This window comes from Lampetra planeri, chromosome 33, assembly GCF_965212315.1.
Source record: "Lampetra planeri chromosome 33, kcLamPlan1.2.h2, whole genome shotgun sequence".
NCBI lineage: Eukaryota > Metazoa > Chordata > Hyperoartia > Petromyzontiformes > Petromyzontidae > Lampetra > Lampetra planeri.
Window position 1 is genome coordinate 5,700,861 of NC_136139.1, and position 22,657 is coordinate 5,723,517.

General features: G+C 48.1%; 1 protein-coding gene across 1 annotated transcript; it reads right to left on the reverse strand.

Moving 5' to 3' along the window:
• Positions 1–1,948: 1,948 nt before the first annotated feature.
• On the reverse strand, positions 1,949–22,165 carry POLA2 (DNA polymerase alpha 2, accessory subunit). Its single transcript, XM_078610084.1, has 18 exons — positions 21,966–22,165; positions 19,495–19,616; positions 18,895–18,971; positions 16,969–17,026; positions 15,914–16,011; positions 15,422–15,609; positions 14,688–14,776; positions 13,766–13,921; positions 13,213–13,275; positions 12,846–12,903; positions 10,895–11,013; positions 10,727–10,765; positions 10,502–10,575; positions 9,570–9,675; positions 8,546–8,649; positions 7,609–7,668; positions 5,377–5,503; positions 1,949–3,218 (listed from the first exon to the last, which is right to left on the reverse strand). The coding sequence occupies exons 1-18, from the start codon at positions 22,045–22,047 to the stop codon at positions 3,069–3,071; spliced, it is 1,770 nt and encodes a 589-aa protein (XP_078466210.1). The 5' UTR covers positions 22,048–22,165; the 3' UTR covers positions 1,949–3,068.
• Positions 22,166–22,657: the final 492 nt, after the last annotated feature.

The window sequence follows — 22,657 nt, forward strand, 5'->3', positions numbered from 1 at the left end:
CCCCCCCTCCTCCTACCCCCCTCCCCCTGTCCCCCCCCTTCTCCTGTCGCCCCCTCCCCCTGTCCCCCCCTCCTTCTGCCCCCCCCCCTCCTCCTGCCCCCCCCATCTCCTACCCCCCCCCTCCTCCTACCCCCCTCCCCCTGTCCCCCCCTTCTCCTGTCGCCCCCTCCCCCTGTCCCCCCCTCCTACCCATTCCCCCTGTCCCCCCTTCTCCTGTCCCCCCTCCCCCTGCCCCTCCTCCCCCTCCTCCTGTCCCACCTCCCCCCCCTCCTCCTGCCCCCCCCTCCTGTTCCACCCCCTCCTTCTGCCCCCCCTCCTCCTCCCGGTCTCCATTACATATTTATAATCCCACAGCCGATTGAATGGCTTTCCAGACCATAATTATCCTGCCGCGTGTTTATTCCGGCGGGCAAAACTAACTCCGGACGGGGCTTAGACGTTCTGGGTCAGAATCAGAATATTTATTTATCCTGGAGGAATCCGATGAGCTATAAAGCCCCCCCCCCCCCCCACAGATATCCATTAGGGGCACGGGGTCAGAACTTTAAAACACAAAAACTCGTCAGGAGTGCAAAACAAACACCACCCTAGAAAAATAGAAATAAAAATGAACTATTCCAATCCTACCAGGTGAGGCCCACGGAGCTATGAGCTTCCTGTTCAGAAGCAACTCGGCCACAAATGACAGCTAAACGAAGTGGCTTATCACGTGGGAATGTATAGCCGCAGAATAATCGAAATACTCCCAAGTCACATGCCTGTGAAACGAATGTGCCCAGGATTACCCACGGCGTTTCCTGGCAAGAGCACTTACCCATAAACTCTGGGACCCTTCCGTTAAATGCGTAACGCAATATTGTACACACCCCATGTGATGCCGTGGAACATTATGGATAAATGTCCGAATATAGGTCGGTAAATTTAATATTTGACAGTGCAAAGATAATCATAATAGTATCAATGTTAAATGTTTTCAGGAAGGTACTATTTCACTGCATCTCAAGATTTGTTGGTGTCATGGTGAAACTACTATATAAAAATACTTCCCCTTTTATTGCTTAACTATCAAGTGTAGTCCTGAATTATGGGTTGTTTGTATTTTTTATTGCAAGGCACGTTTGGAAATGCACCGCTGTATGCCCGAATCATGTCATTATTTCTCACAAAGCTAACATTTCAGACCACACACACACACGGTAAATTGTCTGCATCAAAGGCTCAGTGGGCAGAAAGAGCCCGCAATGTTTGCTAACACACGGTGCCACCACCTATCCCTAGAATCATGCAAATACAGTGGACGAGGGGGCAATGAATGCATATAGGCACAGTCCACAGTAACCTTCTGTCTAAAGAGCACAGTAATCTTTGAAAGATAACAGAATTTAAACCCCCTTGCCTTATTCTTCGGTGATTCATTAAGGCCCCCCTGGAGTGTGGGTGGTATTAAATAATTACGTTGCAGCTTTTGGACACGGGTTAATAATTGTGTTAGAATGCCAGGGTAGCTTTAAGTCTAGATTACAAACCTGGTATTCATTACTTTAGTGTATATATTTAAAATGTGTAGTTTACAGTGTCATTCTTTTTACGTTCACATCATTTGATTTCTTCTTGGTTCTTTCGGTAAAGTCACGCAGAATGTAAATAATAAAATAATAAAACATAATAAAATAATTCTCACGACGTTTCGGCCACAACGCAAGTAGCCGTCCTCAGGTGGAGAACAGGTCTGTCGAGGAGACAGTCTGAATGACAAGCCCCAGGCTTGGAGCGACTATTTAAGCTGGGATGGAGAGGCGAAGAGCACCTTGACAAAATAATTCTTATTTTATTATTTCCATTCTATGTGACTTTACCGAGAGAACCAAGAAGATGAATCCCTGCAGTCACGAAAGCTTTAAATCGAAATCATTTGATTTGTCCGGATAAGAACTTTAAAAACACAATCGGCGTAAAAATTAATTTTATTTCAAGCACGAATACTTGCGATATTCACGTTTCTCTGTGGGCGGTGGATGCATATATACAGTATCAACAAATCCAATTAGAGAAAACGCATTCACAAAGCAGCCTTGAGAACACAGCTGTTGTTTTGATAGCTCAAGCAAGGCAGCGTGAATAAGTCACTGCGTCTCAGTTTACTCCCCGTTTCAAAACATCACACCACAATCACAAAGTATAAACCGCACTCGACCTCAAAATATCACTCCAAAATGAGTCCCTGCAAAGACAAGTGTGCTGAGTTGAACATCTGTTCACAGGCTGTGAGAAGGCAGGAGACATTCCACATTGTTTTTATGACGAGGCAAGTCAATGGATAAGACAGCTTATTAAAATACACGATTGTGCGTCCTCAAAACATACTGTGACCTTCTTGGTTCTTTCGGTAAAGTCACGTAGAAGGGAAATAATAAAATAATAAAAAGAAAACATAATTTTTTTTTATGTTTTAAAAATGTTTTACAATGTTTTATTTTTTTTATTTTATTATTTCCCTTCTACGTGACTTTACCGAAAGAACCAAGAAGATGAATCCCTGCAGTCACGAAAGCTTTAAATCGATACTGTGACCTGCATATGACGTGGATTTTTTGGGGTCCTCGTGTAAAAAAATGTAATGGTAAATGGTAAAAATGTGAAAACGTTGGCAATTTCAACGGCGTGCAGAGCCCTGCTGAATCTTTGCCGACTGCGTCTCCACGCTGCACAAAAACGTGACTGAGTCTGGCGGTACCAGTTTTTGGGACTGGACTGAGCGCCCCCCCCCACGCTCCTCCACACACACCTCGGGAGAGCAAGTAAGTTTTGATAACGTTACACTTTTTTTCAAGTCACTTTACAACATGTCATACACTATTTGTATTTTAACATCCTTTGACATTTTTGAGCACTCAAAATTAGGGGCAAAAAATCGGCCTCAATCGGTGTTCATTGAAATAATACTTTTTTTGTTAATTAAGAAAATGGATGAGCCTGGTATTTCGAGGACGGCACTGTCAAAAAATGCATTGACGGGACAGGGCTTAGGGGTGAGAGGTGGGTGGGACAACGTTCCCTGGGTGATGCTTTTATATTTTAATAATCTGTGCAGAGAGGCAGGGTGACACCCTGTTGGTCCCGGTGCTCGGCACGCGACCCAGAGCGATGCGCGCGAACGTGCCGCCCACGTGACCCTTGGTGAGGCGGCCGGGGTTGATGCAGACGCAGCCGCACGCGGTCTGAGGATGAGACGATATGACAAAGGAGTGCGATGATTGCATGCGCATGTGTGTGTGTGTGCCCCAACGCATCCGCAACATCCACACAGGAGACTAAACATAGTGGTGACCATATTCTTGGTTCTATCGGTAAAGTCACGTAGAAGGGAAATAATAATAAAATAATAAAAATAAAACATAATAAAATTCTCACGACGTTTCGGCCACAACGCAAGCAGTCGTCCTCAGGTGAAGAAACAGAGCTGTCGGAAAGACAGCGTCCAAATGGACACTGCTAAGCTTGGCAGCGTATTTTTAAGCTGGGTGGGAGGAGGAGAGCGCCTTGACAAAGGAGTTTACATATCAGAGGAATTTAGCATATTGATGACAAATGACTAATCCCATATCTGACCATGTTCAGGACTTGTAGGCGACCAGATGAGTCGACTGGTTTATCTCTACTGTGTTCAACCGGCATACTGTAAGAGGTCAGAAACACTTCCTCGCACAGATCGACTTTGGACTTCCCTCCCATCGTCTCTTTTCACAATTGTGCTGTTTGTTTCTGGCTCTTTGGCTTTTATTGGCCCTTTGACTTTGTGTTCGGCAATCCCAATAAAAAAAAATCAATACCACACATACAGTACGTGAAAAGTCTCTTACAATTTAGCGTAAAGATCATGACACACAAAGGATATTTTAGGAAAATCATTGCCAGTAATATTCACTGGCACATTGACTGTGAGCCATGCCAAGTTGTACAGCAATGGCAGTGACCCAGTTCTGTCTGGAATACAAGAGGAGGAGATGGTGCAGCAGCAAACAGTGCCGGTAGAGATTGCCATGACAACTGCCCTACATTTTTGGAAGTGGCCTTTATAGACTGTAAATTATTATAAAGTTGATGCTTCGGTGGGCTTGTACGTAAAATAAGAGGTTACTTAAAAATAATAAAAGGGTAATTTATACTGTGCCTGAAATGAGAGGAAGATCTTGATGCTTTGGCTAAATGGCATTGTTCCTCCTCTCAGTGATGGTATTGAAATCCTGTAATTATTCGAAATTAACCTCTCATTTTATAGACAGCAAAGGCACATGCTGTTAGCGAACACCGGGGAAAAGAGGAGATTGTCAGCATCGTAGAGCAGCGTGCAAACCCGCTGCATCTCCACTCTCCACTTGCATACACAGGTACAAAGTAAAATGCAAAACAAACTATCTTAATGGTTAAAGCTTTCACCAAACAGTATTTATGCTCCGCCTATTTGCATAGTAAATAGTCCTTTTGCACAAAGACAATGACACAGTTTACTCTCCTGTATCCATGGGCAGATTATTCGGTTTGCAGATTAGCCATGCTGTACAAGAAAATATATTGAAGCGTGCATTGGTTTAATTATTAAATCTCCTCTTTAAGAGTAAGACGCCCACGTGATGGCAAACATGTTATTGTTACGCTTGTTTGTATGTAGAACTGCTTTCGCAAAGTACGTAGCTAACCTTGCTAACCGGAGGTATCCAGAAAATCCTCGAGTCTCAAGACACTTTTTCAGAAGGGTACCTGCAGTAGCGGGTAATGTTGCTGTGTCATCCTGAATTAACAATTTGCAAGCAAACGTATTACTCTAAGGTGCAATAAAACAAAATAAACTTTGTATAGTCTAATTCACGCACGTTCCACCTCATGTGTTTTTAAAAAATCTGGACCACCTTGTCCACCACCGTTACCCCAGAGCTGACTAACATAAAGCTCCCCTACTCACACAGACACACGACGACTCACCGTGTAGCCGTGACTGTTGAGGCAAGGGCTGTTACCGAGTATCACCTATGAAACCCAGAATGGCACACGAGGGGGTGGGTGGCCAGCACCACGCCCGACCGCCTTTGTCTCCCCAGTAGCAATGTATTTACACACCGCACCAGGTACTCATTTGAGGCTGAGTCGACCTAGGGGAGGCCCAGGACTGATTCAGATAATCGTCACTGGTGTTGGCCGTGAGCGGGAATCGAACTCGGGTAACCGGGGTTCGTAGCGCAGCGCGCTAACCGCTACACTACCGCTCCCGTGGGTGTGGTTACCACGCCTAAATACACTCACACATCCGGGGGAAAAAGCAGTTAAGCAACACCCAACGAGATCATAACCACAGGATGTGACAACACCACGGCACCGCACCTTGACGAAGTAGCGGAGATCCGAAGGGATGATCAGGACGTCGGGCGTGACGGGAAAGCGTGCGTGCACCTGCACGGTCTCGTAGTTCACGTTCATCTCCTCGGCAGGCGGGTAGAGCGGGTAGTAACTGCGCAGCGTCGGAGTAACGAAGCCACACTTGAACTGACGAGAGGGAGCATGTGCGCTGTTGCCTCTGTTTAAACGTATGCTATTGGGAAACACTCATATGGGAGAACGCCACCCTCCCTTAGTTTGTTGTCCTTACCCCGCACCGCCGATTAGCACGGTTGGCTACGTATGATGCGGAAGAAGTTCAACATACACACATACACAATCCTTATGGATGAAATGCCGTTTAATGTTGTCAATTTAACACACGCGGACTTTTTGTTGTTGTGCTGTATACGCTTCTGGCAAATGAAAAGTAAGTGGCCTTTGGCAGGCCACGTGGCGAGAATAACCACAAAGTGACATCTAAAGGGGGGAAACGCAGCACCCAAGAGAACGTCTACCCCGACGAGATCGGCTCGTGTGCTGGTGCCGAGCGGAGTCTTTGCATCTCAGGACCGGGAAGGATGGTGGCAACTTGGTGGGGGGGGATTGGGCGGCCTTCTTCCAGCAGTGGATTGCTCACGGCTGCAATAATGATTTGATATAACGACGTAAATATGTATTCATTAAAGGTCTTGGTGAATATAAGGATATTTCAGGAGAATCCTGCATTGGGCCATTAAGGCCAATCAATTTCATTTTCAAAGATCGGTTTTGCATTTAAGAGCAAACAAGAGTACGTAGAAGAAGAAAAACACCCCGCGCACATTTACAGATTCACAAACTCATTTGCCAACTCCTTGGCCACCTTACATGTCAGTGGCTTTTTGAAGTGTCATGCATCTTTAGTGCTAGATTACTGGCGTGCGTCACCATGCCTGGCTGTATGTAACGGCAAACTAGGAGATATGCTCATCTTATACTGGTAGGAACGAAGTGGACCAGACCACCAATAGATTATATCGTCCGTCCGTCCGTCCGCCCGTCCGTCCGTCCGTCCGTCCGTGTATCAACATCGCCCCCTACTGCAAACACTTGGCAGGACCCTACAAAAACCTTTTGACTCAGTGGGGCTTTCCTGGCTTAACAAGTGTAATAATACATTATGTTTATATTCTTTGGTTATTCGTTCCTACCAGCCCACCCCGCAGGGTCCTGTTCGGCATGACTAGTCAGTAGAGGACATTGTTTCACCTCGAAGGTCGCTGTTAGCTCTCCCGTAATTCTCTATCCTTGTACGACCTCTCACATTACCAGCAGTGCTCCTGTAAATTAAGTAAAAAAAAAAATTCCCCCAAATCCTACGCTTCACGCAGTGGCAATTTCCATTCTCATCGACCCATGTATATTATTTTCAGCAGATTAACGTAGATTAAGTCATCTACATTTGAAAGAGGAAACCTTCTTCGTAGTAGGGGGAGTGCAGTAGAAGGGTCACCATGACACGGGAATACGACATCGTACGATGCAAAGTCCACAATACTCGCATCGTCGTTTATAGAATATATTGTTTTATCATTGCTCCCTTTTTTTTATTGCGTTAGGGCCTGACAAGGTATTTATCAAACAACAAAAGCAATCATTGATGTTCTAAATAAAGATATAATTTCCATTAAGCTAGTGATTTGCAAAAAAGTTGTCTGTAGTTGACAGTACAGCGGTAATGCGACACCATAATTTCCGTAGTCCATTTAAAATGAGTTGTGTAGCTAACATCATGTGCATTATACACATTATAGATATTTAAGTTGCAATGATTAGAAGACTTATGGCAGGCTTTTGTTGAGTGAACTGGAGTTGAAGAACGTTCAATCCTCATTAATATTGTGAGTACAGAAAAGCACAACACAATACAATAAACATGCAAAATAATAGTTATGGGAAACTGATATCACCATAAATGTCATATCTTAAACCAGATGGTTGCATGCTGTAAGGGTATATCTTGGAGGTCGATGCGTGTCTAATGTGCAGCAGCTGCGGGATCTGGCAGAGGGCAGAAAGCCCTGGCAAGATGTGGTGGTGGCATCAATAGCTTTAGCCACGGTGACATCTCAATCTTTGTAAAAATTTATATCGTATTATTAAAATCATATCGTGGCAACCTCGTGCGTGACCATCTGGAGTTTGGCCACTGCTGGCTCGAGGAGTTTAAACGACGGCGGTGGAGGCGTCGCTCACCTTCTCTGTGTCAGCAAGTGCGTGACGAGTCGCGTGAAGCGGTCCACACCACCAGGAGGGCTGCGGGTTAAAATAACGCAGCGCGCATCACAAACCTACGAACGGTAGAAACCCTCGCCTAGTCTTATGGGTTAGGCCACAATGTTTAGCAATCTTCTCTCAAGATTTTGCCACGCACTATTATCCTGGATCAAAGCAAAGGGAAATCAAGTGGAAATGGGCGGGCCAAGTCGCAAGAACTGACGAGAGATAAGGGACAAAATTAACTCGAGTGGATACTGAGCAGAGGAAGACTGTGGAAGAGATGGCGGCTAGATGAATTCAAAGAGTTTGGAAGCCAATAATCAACAGGAGCGACTGGATATATTAGAGGAACGGCGAATAAATGTGCGAGGCCTTTGGCCAGCAGTGGGAAATTACATGCTGACAACAACAACGGACAAGGGACCCAGTCTCCAAATCATGACAACTCCTTGAAATGTGGAAGGGGTGAATCATTACATCTCTACTCGACAAACGGCCGCAGTGCCTGTGCGTATAACGCTCCCGCTTTCACCATTAATTTTGTTAACCTTAGGTGGGACGACGCATTGATTCGGCGACCAACGACAATGCTTCGCAAGCTCGACAATACACACACCAAATCGCACCTGCGATTAGCCAGGTTGACTACGTACGATGCAAAAGAAGTTCAACATACATACAAATGAAGCGTGTGAGAAACTATTTTTAGATTTGACTATATGCTGTGCACAATGGGGTTCACGTCACCCTTGCAGACACTAAGAGGCGCTATCATTTGCCCTGAAATGTTAAAGTTTCCATCCTCGAGTTGAAACCCCGACCCTGAATTACAACGTCTCATCGAACTGCAGCAGGGTGTGGAAGGAGAGCCGCATAATTCCGCCCTGGTTTTAGCAGGACGACAAACACTCACCTGATCTCCTCGGAGCTCATGTGCAACAGGATGTCGGTGGACGTGACGCCGACCACGACGCCGTTCACATTGAGCGTGCACGGCTCCGACACAAACGTCACCCTCTGTGGGGGAACCACGGCAACGGCTCGGGGCGGGCATATAGGGGGAACCTTCTCCTTACCGCTGGATGAACAGAAATGTTAAATACCCTCGACGACAGGTAACCACACGTTGGTAAAGTCTGATCACCCCAGGACTGTACCTATCGACCGTGTGCTCGGAAATACCTGAAAGATAGAAGCAGGTGGCTAAGCGTGGCGCTACTAAATTTAGAGGTAAGGTGTTGTCAGCTTGAATATATCCCTCTTGCTGGTATCCGATTAGTGTTCCCAAGTTGCTTGCAAGAGATGGAGATTTATCGTTTGCGGGCTGTTCTTTGAGATTGATTCCCGGCTGTGCCAAACGCTATTGGCGAGTGATATGTGAACCGGTCCGGGGACTTTGTTATTTCGAATTGGCATAAAATGAGTATGTGGTGCGGTTTTTTCAGTAAAGTCACGTAGGTAAAAAGAAATAATAAAAATAATAGAAATAAAATTATAAATAACGACGTTTCGGAGGCAACACAAGTCTCCGTCATCAGGTGGAACCGTCACAGCTAGATTTACTGTCTCAAGTGAGTAAATCTAGCTGTGACGGTCCCACCTGATGACGGAGACTTGTGTTGCCTCTGAAACGTCGTGATTTATAATTGTATTTCTATTATTTTTATTATGTATTTTTTACCTACGTGACTTTACCGAAAAAACCTAAGAGTATGAATCCTTGCAGTCACGAAAGCCTCAAATCTAGAATGTGGTGCGGTGTGTAAGCCATCAGCACTCGGGACACAAAGGCGGTCCGGCACGGTGTTGGCCATAATCAACACCCTTGCGTGCGATGCTGGCCTTAATATGTGCCCGCTAACTGCACTTCCCCTAAAAGTCGCTGTAGGCTAAATGGGGGATCTTTATCTTGTGTGTGTGCACATCCAGTGGCGAACCTGTAAGCCTTTGAGAAAATCCGGGGGGGTGAACGGAGGCTGAGGGTAGATGCAGCAATGATGCACGTCCCTAAGCGATGGCACGATCACCAGTCGCGAGCCCGAGCTACAATGACAAACAGCAAGATCAGTAAACAACAAAGCCAAAGGATCCCCCGTATAGCCTTAACAGAACATTGGGGCAAATGCTGTTAAGCGAGCACCGATGAAGGCCGAGATGGTACACAAGCAGGGAGGGTGGCCCGCACCTCGGCCGGCCACCTTTGTCTCCCTAGTGGCAATGTTTACACACCACAACAGGCACTCATTTGAGTCGACCGAGGGGAGGTCAAACTTTGTAAAAACCACTGCGACCCTGGGTTGAAATCTGGGTCTCATCCACTTTTGAAAAAAAAATTTTTTCTAAAAAGTGTTAACATCTTAACACTCTGAAACCTAGGACTGCAAAATAATCACGTATATTTGGTATTAAATTAATCCTGATTTGCCTGGCACTGGGGGTTAAAATGCGTACATTGCACACTATTGAGTTTACACGAAGTACCCTTGACAGAGCGTGACGGAGCACCATCTAGTGCGGTGGCGTAGCTTGGTCTGGTGCAGGGAAATAAATGGGGGGGGGGGGGGTGAGTCCATCTCGGGCCCCTCCCCTTGTCCGACTCCATTCCCCCCCCCCCGCATCTTCATAGCCCAGCACCTGGGACCCTTCGGCATGCGGATCCTTGTGCAATTGCACCTTCTGCACGCTCTCGCTACGCCACTGGTCGAGTGTTGCACCGTAGATGCGTTTTGAAGCTCTGTGGTTTCACGGGCAGGGATTTGTCGCTGACACGATGTGAGGCCACACTGGCTGCAGGAGTGTGCGAAGAAGCTTAGGTTGGTGTTCGAGGGGAAGGGTTAAGACGGGGGTGACAACCTGATCTCACGCGTACCTCTGTGTCCGCTCCACAAGGAGCCTGATTGTGTTCGCAAAGAGCTCTGCAAAGGTCTCCTTTAGCTGGCATTTCTATAAAGGAAGAAAAACAAACAGGGGTACACCTTTAAGAAAGCTTAGTAAATGCAGAATCGGTCTTGAGTCAAAGGAAATACTGAACGTGTGTGCGTGTTACGAGGGCAGGGTGACGCGCGAGATGAAGTATCGACAGCGGTGTTCGTACCTCCACGTGCTCGTGCTTGGCATCAACAAACGGCCCCATCTGACCACAGCGTGAGATTTCACAAGAGCGACGGTTAGAGGAGCGGACTCAAAACACCACCGACAAGCAGCAACAGAATGTTCCCCTTCAAATTGTGACGGCGCGTTGTGACCACGCGGTGCGACACACCAGCAGGCAGACTTGCGGGCGTTCGTGGTTGATGACAGTGATGAGGTCGCACAGAGGCTCGTAGTTGATGCTGTCCGATGTGCTGAACGGTCCGCACGCCACCAGCATCGTCACGCTGCCTGTGATGCACGCACACACACACGTGGAAACACAGACAAAAATTTAAAAATCCAACATATATCCTTTATTAAGAGTATAAGAGCAGGTGCTGTTAGTAATCATAATAATAATGCAATTTATAACGCGCGCAAATTTGCGGACGTAACAGCCACAACTCAGAGGCGCGGAGCCAAGCTCAGAGTCGCTCGAAAGCGCGGTTATAGAGGTGAGTTTTTAAGTATCTCTTGAAGGAGGCGATTGAGGTGATGCTGCGAATGTGCAGAGGGGTGATGGCGTTCCAGACTGTTGGGGCTGCCACCGAGAAGCGGCGCATAGACATGACCATCCTGGATCTTGGTATCAAGAGGAGGTCGTGAGTCGCGCTGCGCAGGCATCTGCCGTGTGCTGAGCTGCAAGTTGTCAATAATGGCCAGTACCATGCCCAGCTACCTTTGTCTCGCCAACCGTGATGTTTAAAGATAGCGCAAGCAGACCACTTAAGGTTATATCAAAGTAGAGAGGCCCAGGACCGGTGCATGGATGTACATCACCAGGAATTAAACCCAGGGTGTCAGGATTGCAGCGCAGTGTGCAAACCACTGCACCACCATTTCCCACTCAGACAAAGTTAAATGCCAAACAAACCATCAGAATATTGACTTAAAACTTTCGCGACTGCAGGAATTCATATTCTTTGGTTCTTTCGGTAAAGTCACGTAGATAGAAAAATAATAATAAAGTGAATACAAATAATAAACACAAGTGGTCGTCATCATTTTTCCTGATGACGACCGCTTGTGTTGTGATCGAAACGTCGTGGTTTTTATTTGCTTTATTATAATTTTTCTATCTACGTGACTTTACCGAAAGAACAAAAGAATATGAAAACCATCACAATGGCTACTGCTTTCTCCAAATCAACATCTACATGACTGCTATAAATACAAAGAGTGGTTTTGTATTAACATGATGAGTGCTGGCATAGCGCAAAAGGGGATGATGTGCTCCAGGTAATAATTTGAGGCTAAGATCACATAGAGCAGGCCCTAGTCTAGTTTAGATGTTACTTGCCACTGACATTAGCCATGGCTGGGAATAGAACTCGGGTCGCCAGGTTCTTTGTGCAGTGCGTAACTGTTCCCTTGCTCACACAGGTACACCATACATGCGCACACACACACACACACACAAGTGCACAGACACTACCACACCATCTTTCGAGTGATTATTATTCACGATCATCATCATTGCCATCACTAACACCATCAGGATTCTCACCAGCATCTTAATGACCTCAATTTAAATCATTGCATTGTTTTTTTGCAATTGTCATATATGATCAAAACAGATGACCTAACAAACACCACAACTTTCGATTTAAAGCTTTCGTGACTGCAGGGATTCATCTTCTTGGTTCTTTCTGTAAAGTGACGTAGTATGTTATTATGTTTAATTTTTATTATTTTATTATTTCCCTTCTACGTGACTTTACCGAAAGATGAAACACCACAACGATGACCACGATGACGTCTTCACCATAATCAACACCACGGCAATCTCTGTTCCCCACTGTAAACCGCACTGAACATAAGCGTAGTCAAAAATGTAATTTCTCACTACAAGTATTCTGGGTAGCTGGTAGATTGGAATAGGCAGACGTCACTGGTAGCCACAGCCAGAGAGAGAGGGACACTGAATGTGGTGTGCCAGGTGCAGAAATACTGTCTGGGTCACTGTTCCAAACGTACCCGCCTGAAATGAAGCCCTCAGCAGAGTAACCATAATCCTCTTCACCAACTCTCATCGTCATTCACTCATCCGCTGCACAATCAGAAAGTGAAGTCTTCCTTACCATCACTGATGTTCTCTTCCTCCTCAGGCTCGGGACAGTAAAAGGGCAGAGGCACAGCCTGTCCCAGAAACAGTGAACACAATGCAGAGCATTCCATTGTTGTACCGTACTTCATCAACACCTTTGCTCCCCACCTTCACCAACCCATACTGACTAAGCGCGGTGAAGTATGGTCAAAAAACCTCCAATGACCCACACGGCATAGGCAGGTACTTGTACAGCAGTGGACTGACAGGAGGGCTGTGCATGGACACGTGCACACACGTGCACACAAGTGCACACAAGTGCACACAAGTGCACACAAGTGCATGCACATGCGTGCCCATGTGCACAGCCGTTCAATCCAACATTCCCGGCCGGCACGTACCTCGTAGAGCTTTGACGCCACAAACTTCTTCCCGGTCGGGTTCAGTCCGTCGAGCATCGCCACCTTTTACACGTGCACAGATTGAGACAGAATAGCAAGTACGTTTTCTTAATACGGCGGTGTTCTACTTGACCCGAGTTCACAATTGCACTTTTTTCTGTCATGTTTTTAAATGCCAATGAACAAACCCCAATCCCGACTGCAACTGTGCGGGCGAACTTTTAAACAACAGAAGACAACGTCGTGAACGGTCGCCCATTCACGTCCTCCCAAAGGGACAACAAAAGTTAATTCGGCATTCGACGATGTTCTCAGACTGGATATCTGAACTCCATTTAACGTTGCGATTGTTGCTGTTTTCGTACAACAAAACAAGTAAACCACACAACACATTAATGCTTAATTGTAGGCCTTAGAACAAGCATTAGAACGATACTCTTTACCAAGCGACTGATCGTTTTGTTTCATTTTCACCACCGCATTTCCATTGCTTCAGCCCGCATTTAAAAAATGTCCTTTGCTGTTCACAACGCCGGGATCCTAAGGCACCTACCTGTCCAGGGAAGAGCGAGAATTCTGGGATCTCGGAGAGGTCGAGGGGCGTCGCCAGGCCGGCCGATATGTCCAGGTCTCCCTGGAACAGCACCGACTTGGCGTTGAGTTTCCCGTTGCAGTCGCAGCAAATGCGGCCGAGGACCGTCACCGTGCTCTGCGTGACCACAAGCACGGTCACCGCCCAGACAGAAAGCAGCCCTTTCATCACAAACGATCGTCGTGTGTGCTATTGTCTTCAAGGGACACTACTGCCTTGACGGGGCAAGGAGACTCAAAGTGGCTTGTAGACCCGAGTAGCTATACTGGATAGAGGCACCCTTACCAGTCAGGTACTTAGCAAGTGGTGATACAAATTCGTTCAATATGACGATGATGACTAAACTGAAGTCTTCAAGTGTAGAAAGCCGATGGTCTGAACCCAGTCATCAGTGATGAGACAAACACCCAGCATATTATTTATTTTCCCCTTAAATCCACATGGTATCCCCATTGACACGCACAAACACGCATTAGCTCTAAAGCCAGTGAGACAATGGTAACAGGTTAATAGTGTAAGCACAAAGGTTCTAAATAAGACAACCCACTGACAGGGTGTGTGTGTGGAGAGCCGTGCTGCAGTGGTTAGCACATTGTGCTACAACCCGAGTTCATTTCCCACTCATGGCCAACATCGGTGACGATTATCTGAACGGTCCTGGGCCTCTCCTAGGTTGACTCAGCCTCAAATGAGTACCCCGTGCGGTGTGTACACATCAGCACTGGGGGAGACAAAGGCGGTCGGGCGTGGTGCTGACCACCCACCCCCTCGTGTGCCGTGTTGGCCTTCAACGGTGCTCGCCGACTGCACTTGCCCCGAACAAACTGAAAAGGCTATACGGGGAGGATCTTTGTCTTTGTGTGGCGAAGAGCGTAGCCCCCACCTGCACCGAGTTAGTGACCGAAGTGAGCTCCTCCACATTGTAGTGCGCCTGCAGCTGCTGCCCCAGGTCTTCTATTTGTTGGTTAAAAACTGTGAGAGACGAGAAAAAACAAGAGCAGTGCAGTGAGATTTGCAAACCTCACATCTCCGAACCAGCACACGATGTGATGGGTCGGTGCGAGAGGCCAGTGTGCTCCACACAGACCGTTCAACATCGAGGCCAGATGTTAATTCATTTGGTTTAATAAAATGTTAGTTTCCCATATATCACCCACAAATATAACCCTGACCCTAACCCTTTTGTCTACCCCAAGTTCAACTATAACCCTTAACTGCATCCAGACACAAACCCCGACGCTTTCATTTGACACCAACTGATCATAATGCTTACCTTATGCACTTTTAAATCTAGATTGAAAACTAATTTCTGTAGAACTGCTTTTTGCGTTTAGTTTGGTGTCCTTCCCCCGCACCTCCGATTAGCACGACTGGCTGCGTACTGTACGAAAGAAGTTAAACATACATACGTACATGACTCTGACGCTCAACTAACTGTGGTGTACACATTCATGCTGATGGGCAGACATCAGCGGCGGGAGAGGATTAAAGAAGCTCATATCGTTCTTTCAAGTGCCGCACCGGGAGACCGAATCAAACCGGCAACCCGTGGCAGAATTCCCATCATCTCTAACCCAGTCTCGCTCTCCAGACGAACGATCCGAGGCAAGCCCGTACCCTCGCGCACATCGTGCAGCTTCTGGAACATGTGTAGGTAGGTCTGGCTCAGCGGCTCCCCGCCGGGCCGGGAGAACACGTGGACGCGCACGGGCGCTCGCCCGCTCGTGCCGCTCGGCTCCGAGCCGAATGTCACCACGAGCTCGCCGGGGTTTTTGCGGGAGCTGTACTTTTGTGACGGCGTGGTGCTGCGGTGAGCAAGGGGGGGTAGGGACACGCGAGAAGGAGGCGATATTACACGCGATTAAAAAACAATCGTCAAGAGTGGGACATGTATGATGGCGTCGTGGTCCAATTTAACCAAATTTGAAATTACCTACAAATTACTTAATTGCGAAATTGATATAGCAACTCTGCCCCCTACTGGCATACTATACACAGCTGTGAAACATAGCACCTGCGAGATAGCCTTGCACTATAAGAATGGCGCGAATACATGTTTTCATTTGATTTGCTGCATAGACAAACTACGCTATCAGCGCTGAGATGCACCTGGGGGAGAAGCTGGATGGGGAGAGGTGGGAACTCTGGGACAGGATGCGTTTCGATTGAGGGTTCTCCGGGGTCGTCAGCTGTCTCTTCTGAGAAGCCTGGCATTGCAGTCGCCAGTGCGCACATACAAACACACACAGGGACAGACCCGTAGAACACAAGTACATAGTTTAACACGTAGGCTTCGCGACCAATATTATTCATAATCAACGTTTTTGGGTTCTGCTCTATATAAGAACGGGAAACAGAGCAGAGCCTCACCATTCTGGCGAATTGCCCGATGATGCTGGATGCAATTACCAGCGAAACGTTGTACTCAAATTGTAAATGTTGTGGTTTCACGCTTCAACACACCGGTGGGCTAAAGCAGTGAACTATTTGTCTTTTGTCAACGTGACACTTTTTTACTGATTGGCCGTGTCGGGTGGTGGGGGGTTACGACACATTTATAAATAACGCGATCTAAACCTAAACACGTTGATTATGAACAAGTACATACATTGCACACATTTAACATGAAATATGCCATGGGTGAGAATCCTACAGAACATAGGCGTAACCGGCTCACAGCTATTGTCATATGGCCTGCGGAAACTTGGGGCCTACCTACCACTTCCAAGTGGCAAAGGGCCCACAAACAAAATATTTACCCATCACTGCAAGCATCATAGCCGTGCTAATCGGGTGCTAGAGGGGAATATTTTTGAATTGACAACACCGTGTTTAGAATTTGATCACACTCAAGTCACTTCTGTCAAAGCAAGGTTGAAAATATTTTGCTCTAGCGCCCGATAAGTCCAGCTAAAATGCTTGTAGTGATGGATAAACATAACTTGTAGGCCATTTGGAAGTGGTTGGTCTCAAGTGGCCACGGGCTGTATGAAATAAAGTAACAATCCAAAGGTTCCCCACAGCTGATCTACCCTGTCCAGTGATTCAACATGAACCAAAACGGTTTTTGTTTCCGTTCAGAATCTTGAAATATGGTCCAATTGTACTGTAATTGTATTGAAACAATGACAGGGGGGAACGGCTCAATTGCCACGTGCGCTTACCTTGGCAGGCGTCGTGTAGGAGTCCATAAGGTCATCCTCTTCGTCCTCGGCAGCGATTCTGTGCAAGAACGTCAAGGTCTTCCGCTTCGACAAAATATCGCCTCGTATCGAAACAACACGTCAGTACAGCACGAACGCACACTCGTGTGCCAAGTGCGCCACCAGTGGAGAATGCAAGATTAGAAACTCAACATGCAGAGCAAAAAATGTGCTCTTAAAAGGTAGCACGCTGCTCGGAGGCACTGGCGGAGCCAGTGGGGGGAGTGGGGTGGGACGTGCCCCCCAAATGATCCGATCGAAATCCCTCATTTCGATCGGATCATTGGGGTTTATCTATATATATAAAAGGAAAATTAGTGAATATGTGTGTCTGTTCAAAATGTTTAGCGTACTTCCCGACATGCAACAAACTTGAAATTTGCCATGTGGGCACTTTCCAGACTGTACACCATGCAAAAATTAAAAAAATACACTTTTGTTTTTTGGGGGGGGCGCAATAATGCATATATTTTGCACAGCAAGTGAGCTGTGATGTCACATCTGTCATGTTACCCGTATGCAGAAGCATCACGCAGTGTGCCTGCTGATGTTACACATCCCCCCCAACCCTCCGTGGGTAGTGCCATACAAATGTGTTGCAGGTCTAAGGCGTTCTTCGCACAGCCTTGCTTTATTATTTCAGTCGTTTACTGCTGTACGCACCCTGAAAGTTGTGTGCGTCTGTAGCAAGCGTGTGTACGTGTACCTATGAACGCGCGTGTGTGTGTGTGTGGGGGGGGAGCGGTGGTGTAGTGGTTAGCGCGCTGCGCTACAAACCCGGTGTCCCGAGTTCGATTCCCGCTCATGGCCACCACCGGTGACGATTAGTTGAACCGGTCCTGGGCCTCCCCTAGATCGACTCAGCCTCAAACGAGTAACTGGTGTGGTGTGTGAACATCGCCACTGGGGAGACAAAGGCGGCCGGGCGTGGTTAATTCCATGTCCCGGGCGAAGCCGAGTAGTCAAGCTAGTTAGTAATAATTCGGCATTTTGTGACCTCTACTGCCACTGTGTGGCATATTATTATGTGCCAGGGACTCCATGAGATGATAGGACAATAGTCTGAGTTCATAATTGGCAATAAGTAACGGCAAAGCAGTTATAAGGGACTCAGAATTGTGCGTAGTTGCGTACACAGTACACGACTTCCCTGAAAGCATTCACCTTCAGCGAGCGCGATGCCGATCACACAACGCGGTTCGAATTCGACCCTCGATCGATGGCTGCGCCATCGCCACACACGCGTCGAATAAAAAGCAAGGGACAAGTCTTTACTTACTAACAACTCCTCTATCATTTTTCATTGCTGGAGGGGTTGCTGCCCCCCCCCCTACCTGAAAATCCTGGCTCCGCCATTGCTCGGAGGACTAAAATACCATGGGCCAACACCGCTGAGATCCGAGGTTGAAATCCAGACAGCCATCCAGAATGTATTTTAAAGTGCAGCAAGTTGTATCAGCCAACTGGTATGTATACATTCTAGATTTGAAGTTTTCGTGACTGCAAGGATCCATACTCTTTGGTTTTTTCGGTAAAGTCACGTAGGTTAAAAAAGAAAATAAATAAATTACACAGCAAAATTTTGCTGTGACGGTTCCACCTGAAGACGGAAGCTTGTGTTGCCTCTGAAACGTCGTAATTTAATTGATTTGTTTTCTTTTTTAACCTACGTGACTTTACTGAAAAAACCAAAGAGTATGGTATGTATACATTTTGTTCAAGCTCCCCCCCTCCGTTATTGACGGGCGGACTGACATGGCTATGCATAAACAATTTCACCTTTGTTGGAAAGAGTGAAAAAAACTGGCAGCACTCTAATTGGGTCCTTCATGCATGTCGTATCTCACCCTGCCATGAAAAGTGGCCAACTCTCGCACACAAGGATACAAGTCGCTGAGCGTGTTGGCGTCTTGAAAGATCTTGTTCTGTGTGGGCGTGCGCGAGTTGGACCGTTTTGCAAGGTGCTGCAAGGAAAAAGGGGTCGGAGAACAACACAGCAGGCTTTTATCTCCACGAGCTTCGTGACTGCAACATCGTTGACTCAATCCCAACACTTGCGAAGTGAGTTGCGAGATCACTTTTAAGCCAGTAGTTGGTCCCATGTGTCAATGATCACATCAAGTGATTTCTCGAGCAAAATGAACAATAGATGATCATTAATTCAGGTTATTCACAAATCTAGACTTGGTATAATGTAGCTGCCAAAATTATCATGGTTCAGTGATTTATCCTTAGATCGGAGATTGAATTAAATGAGGTGACGTGACCACTATTACTGTTACAATGCCCAAACACTCCAGCAGTCTTGAAAAACAGTGGTCAAAGCCGACGCGCTGCTTTGGGCCATTGTTGGATCTCGTGAAAAGCCGATGGTGGCCCAAGTGTCACCACAGCAGTGCACGCTACAAACCACGGGGAGGCCTTAGCCCAGAGTAGCTAGCGGCAGCGCAGGCTACCAGACCACGAAGAGACCCTGAGCATGCCGACCTCGTGGTCGAAGCGTTCCAAGGTGTCCACGCACAGCTCCAGGCTCTTGTTGTATGAAAAGGCCATCCACTCCGATGCCATTTTCTCCTCGGTCAGCCCATGCACAATGCACAGCTCCTGAACTGCATGCATTGGACAACAAGCAGAGCACTGCGGTCAATTGAGCACTGTACGTGTGATAATGTGTTTCCGTAACATTTGGGTCTGTCTCGTGACCTCACGCCAAGGGGGCCTTCAACACTTCACATGGCTTCAATGTGCACTAAAGCCTGGCACAAGTCCTGCGGGGATGCCACCGTGGAAATAAATATCAGCACCGGGAGGGGGGGGGAGACAAAGGCGGCCAGGCGTGGTGCGGCACGTACCACCCTCACCCTCTTCTGTGCGTTTACAGAGATATTTGGTGCTCACGGACAGCAATTGCACCTATCATTTACAAAGGCTACAATGGACGCGACTACTTTTGCCTCGTCTCATTTCGTTAGTGGTCTTACAGAGCTCGGAGTGTAGATGTAACGTGCATAAGGCAAGGGATCAGTCTACGCATCTGTTGACTTCCACAAAGTAGAAGCTATTTTACCCAATCCCGAAGGGATAACATATTGAATGAAGTACTGGGCATCGGTAACAGGAAATCATTTTAACTTTGCAAGCTGCCAATAACCCTACTCATGGATATAGGTTGAGAATTTAAACAAAAGTAGCTTCCATATCACAATTGCTCACCTGTTTATGGCACCGAGCCAGAGGTGGAAATTCCACATTCCTATGGCGGGGGATCTAATCACTCCACCTTTGTCGATTAAACCAGACAATACAGGTGGTCAGTGAACCTATTAGCGCTAAACCAACACATCACAGCATACCGTAGTGGTTTACAATGGACACGGTTAATACCGGTAGTATCCTCCTGGTTACACCAGCCCACAGGGGATTATTCTGTCCGTCCGTCGTTCATCCAAAAATGGGAAGGGTGGAGAGGGGCTGGGCGGGGAGGGTGGGGAGGGGCTGGGCGGGGAGGGTGGGGAGGGGCTGGGCGGGGCTTGGTGGGGAGGGTCTGGGTGGGGAGGGTGGGGAGGGGCTGGGTGGGGAGGAGAGGGTGGGAAGGGTGGGGCTGGGTGGGGAGGGGCTGGTCACCCCGTGGTGCCCTTATAAAACTCAACGTTTAACGAATAAGGCCCCGCTGTCTGATGACAACAGGGATTTGGGTTAGGGCTGAGGTGTTAAGGTAAAGATTAGGTTGGGTCTTAATTTGAAACTTTCGTGACTGCAGGAATCCATACTCTTTGGTTCGTTCGGTCAAGTCACGTCGGTATAAGATAAAATAATATATCACGACGTTTGCTTGTATTGCAATCGAAACGTCGTGATCTATTGTTTTTTCTACCTCCGTGACTTTACGGGAAAAGAACCAAAGCGATTAGGTTGGAGTTAAGGGCTTGGGGTTATCAGTGCTACCCGCGTGAAACATCTGGACCCCGCTGTGTCAGGGTTGGGGTTAGGACCAGGAGACCTAAAAGTGTCAGGGTTGAGGTTAGGGTCAGGAGACCTCGCTGTGTCAGGGTTGAGGTCAGGAGACCCCGGCTGTGTCAGGGTTGGGGTTAGGGTCAGGAGACCTCGCTGTGTCAGGGTTGGGGTTAGGGTCAGGAGACCCCGCTGTGTCAGGGTTGGGGTTGGGGTCAGGAGACCCCGCTGTGTCAGGGTTGGGGTTAGGGTCAGGAGACCCCGCTGTGTCAGGGTTGGGGTTAGGGTCAGGAGACCCCGCTGTGTCAGGGTTGGGGTTAGGGTCAGGAGACCTCGCTGTGTCAGGGTTGGGGTTAGGGTCAGGAGACCTCGCTGTGTCAGGGTTGGGGTTAAGGTCAGGAGACCCCGCTGTGTCAGGGTTGGGGTTAGGGCCAGGAGACCCCGTTGTGTCAGGGTTGGGGTTAGGGTCAGGAGACCTCGCTGTGTCAGGGTTGAGGTTGGGGTCAGGAGACCCCGCTGTGTCAGGGTTGGGGTTAAGGTCAGGAGACCCCGCTGTGTCAGGGTTGGGGTTAGGGCCAGGAGACCCCGTTGTGTCAGGGTTGGGGTTAGGGTCAGGAGACCTCGCTGTGTCAGGGTTGAGGTTGGGGTCAGGAGACCCCGCTGTGTCAGGGTTGGGGTTAGGGTCAGGAGACCCCGCTGTGTCAGGGTTGGGGTTAGGGCAAGGGCCTGGCTGTGTCAGTGTTGTGGTTGTAGCGAGGAGACCCCGCTGTGTCAGGGTTGTGGTTGTAGCGAGGAGACCCTGCTGTGTCAGGGTTGTGGTTGTAGCGAGGAGACCTCGCTGTGTCAGTGTTGTGGTTGTAGCGAGGAGACCCCGCTGTGTCAGGGTTGTGGTTGTAGCGAGGAGACCCCGCTGTGTCAGTGTTGTGGTTGTAGCGAGGAGACCCCGCTGTGTGAGGGTTGTGGTTGTAGCGAGGAAGACCCTGCTGTGTGAGGCCTCCCTCTCTCACGTTTGTCCAGGAGGTCCGAGTCGTCCACGGTGAACCCGAACGTGTCCAGCTCCTCCGCCAACTTCTGCGCGTCGATCGGCATCTCGGAGCTCGGCCTCTGCAGCTCCCTAACGCGGCGGCGAGGGGGAGTTAATAGGCGATCGGCGGCACCCTTCACGAGGGGGTATGGTGGTGGTGGTGCTGCGCAGTGCACAAGGGCTAAGCCTAATCAATGAGGTTGACTGACAAGGGGGTTAACGCGACCGCACTTTTTCCCGCCAAATCGCGGCCTCCCACGTGACGGCGGCGGCGGCCAACGACGTCGAGATGTGCGCCAAGACGCCGTCGACTTAACACTGAGAGCGGAGTTGTTGGTAGATGCAGACCAAGACGCTTTAGACTTAACACTGAGAGCGGAGTTGTTGGTAGCTGCAGACCAAGACGCTTTAGACTTAACACTGAGAGCGGAGTTGTTGGTAGATGCAGACCAAGACGCTTTAGACTTAACACTGAGAGCGGAGTTGTTGGTAGATGCAGGCCAAGACACCGTCGACTTAACACTGTGGGCGGAGTTGTTGGTAGATGCAGGCCAAGACGCCGTCGACTTAACACTGAGAGTGGAGTTGTTGGTAGATGCGCGCCAAGACGCCGGTGATGTAACACTGAGAGTGGAGTTGTTAGTGGCAACCCAACGCTGGTAGGAACGTTGGGCT

Excerpts from the sequence above, each read along its gene's own strand:
- POLA2 (XM_078610084.1), bottom strand. The coding sequence starts at position 22,047 with ATGCCGATCGACGCGCAGAAGTTGGCGGAGGAGCTGGACACGTTCGGG. Across the intron at positions 15,610-15,913 it reads CCATCCAGCTTCTCCCCCAG|CACCACGCCGTCACAAAAGT; the intron begins GTGCATCTCAGC and ends TGCTCACCGCAG. Across the intron at positions 13,276-13,765 it reads TCTCGCTCTTCCCTGGACAG|GTGGCGATGCTCGACGGACT; the intron begins GTAGGTGCCTTA and ends CACGTGTAAAAG.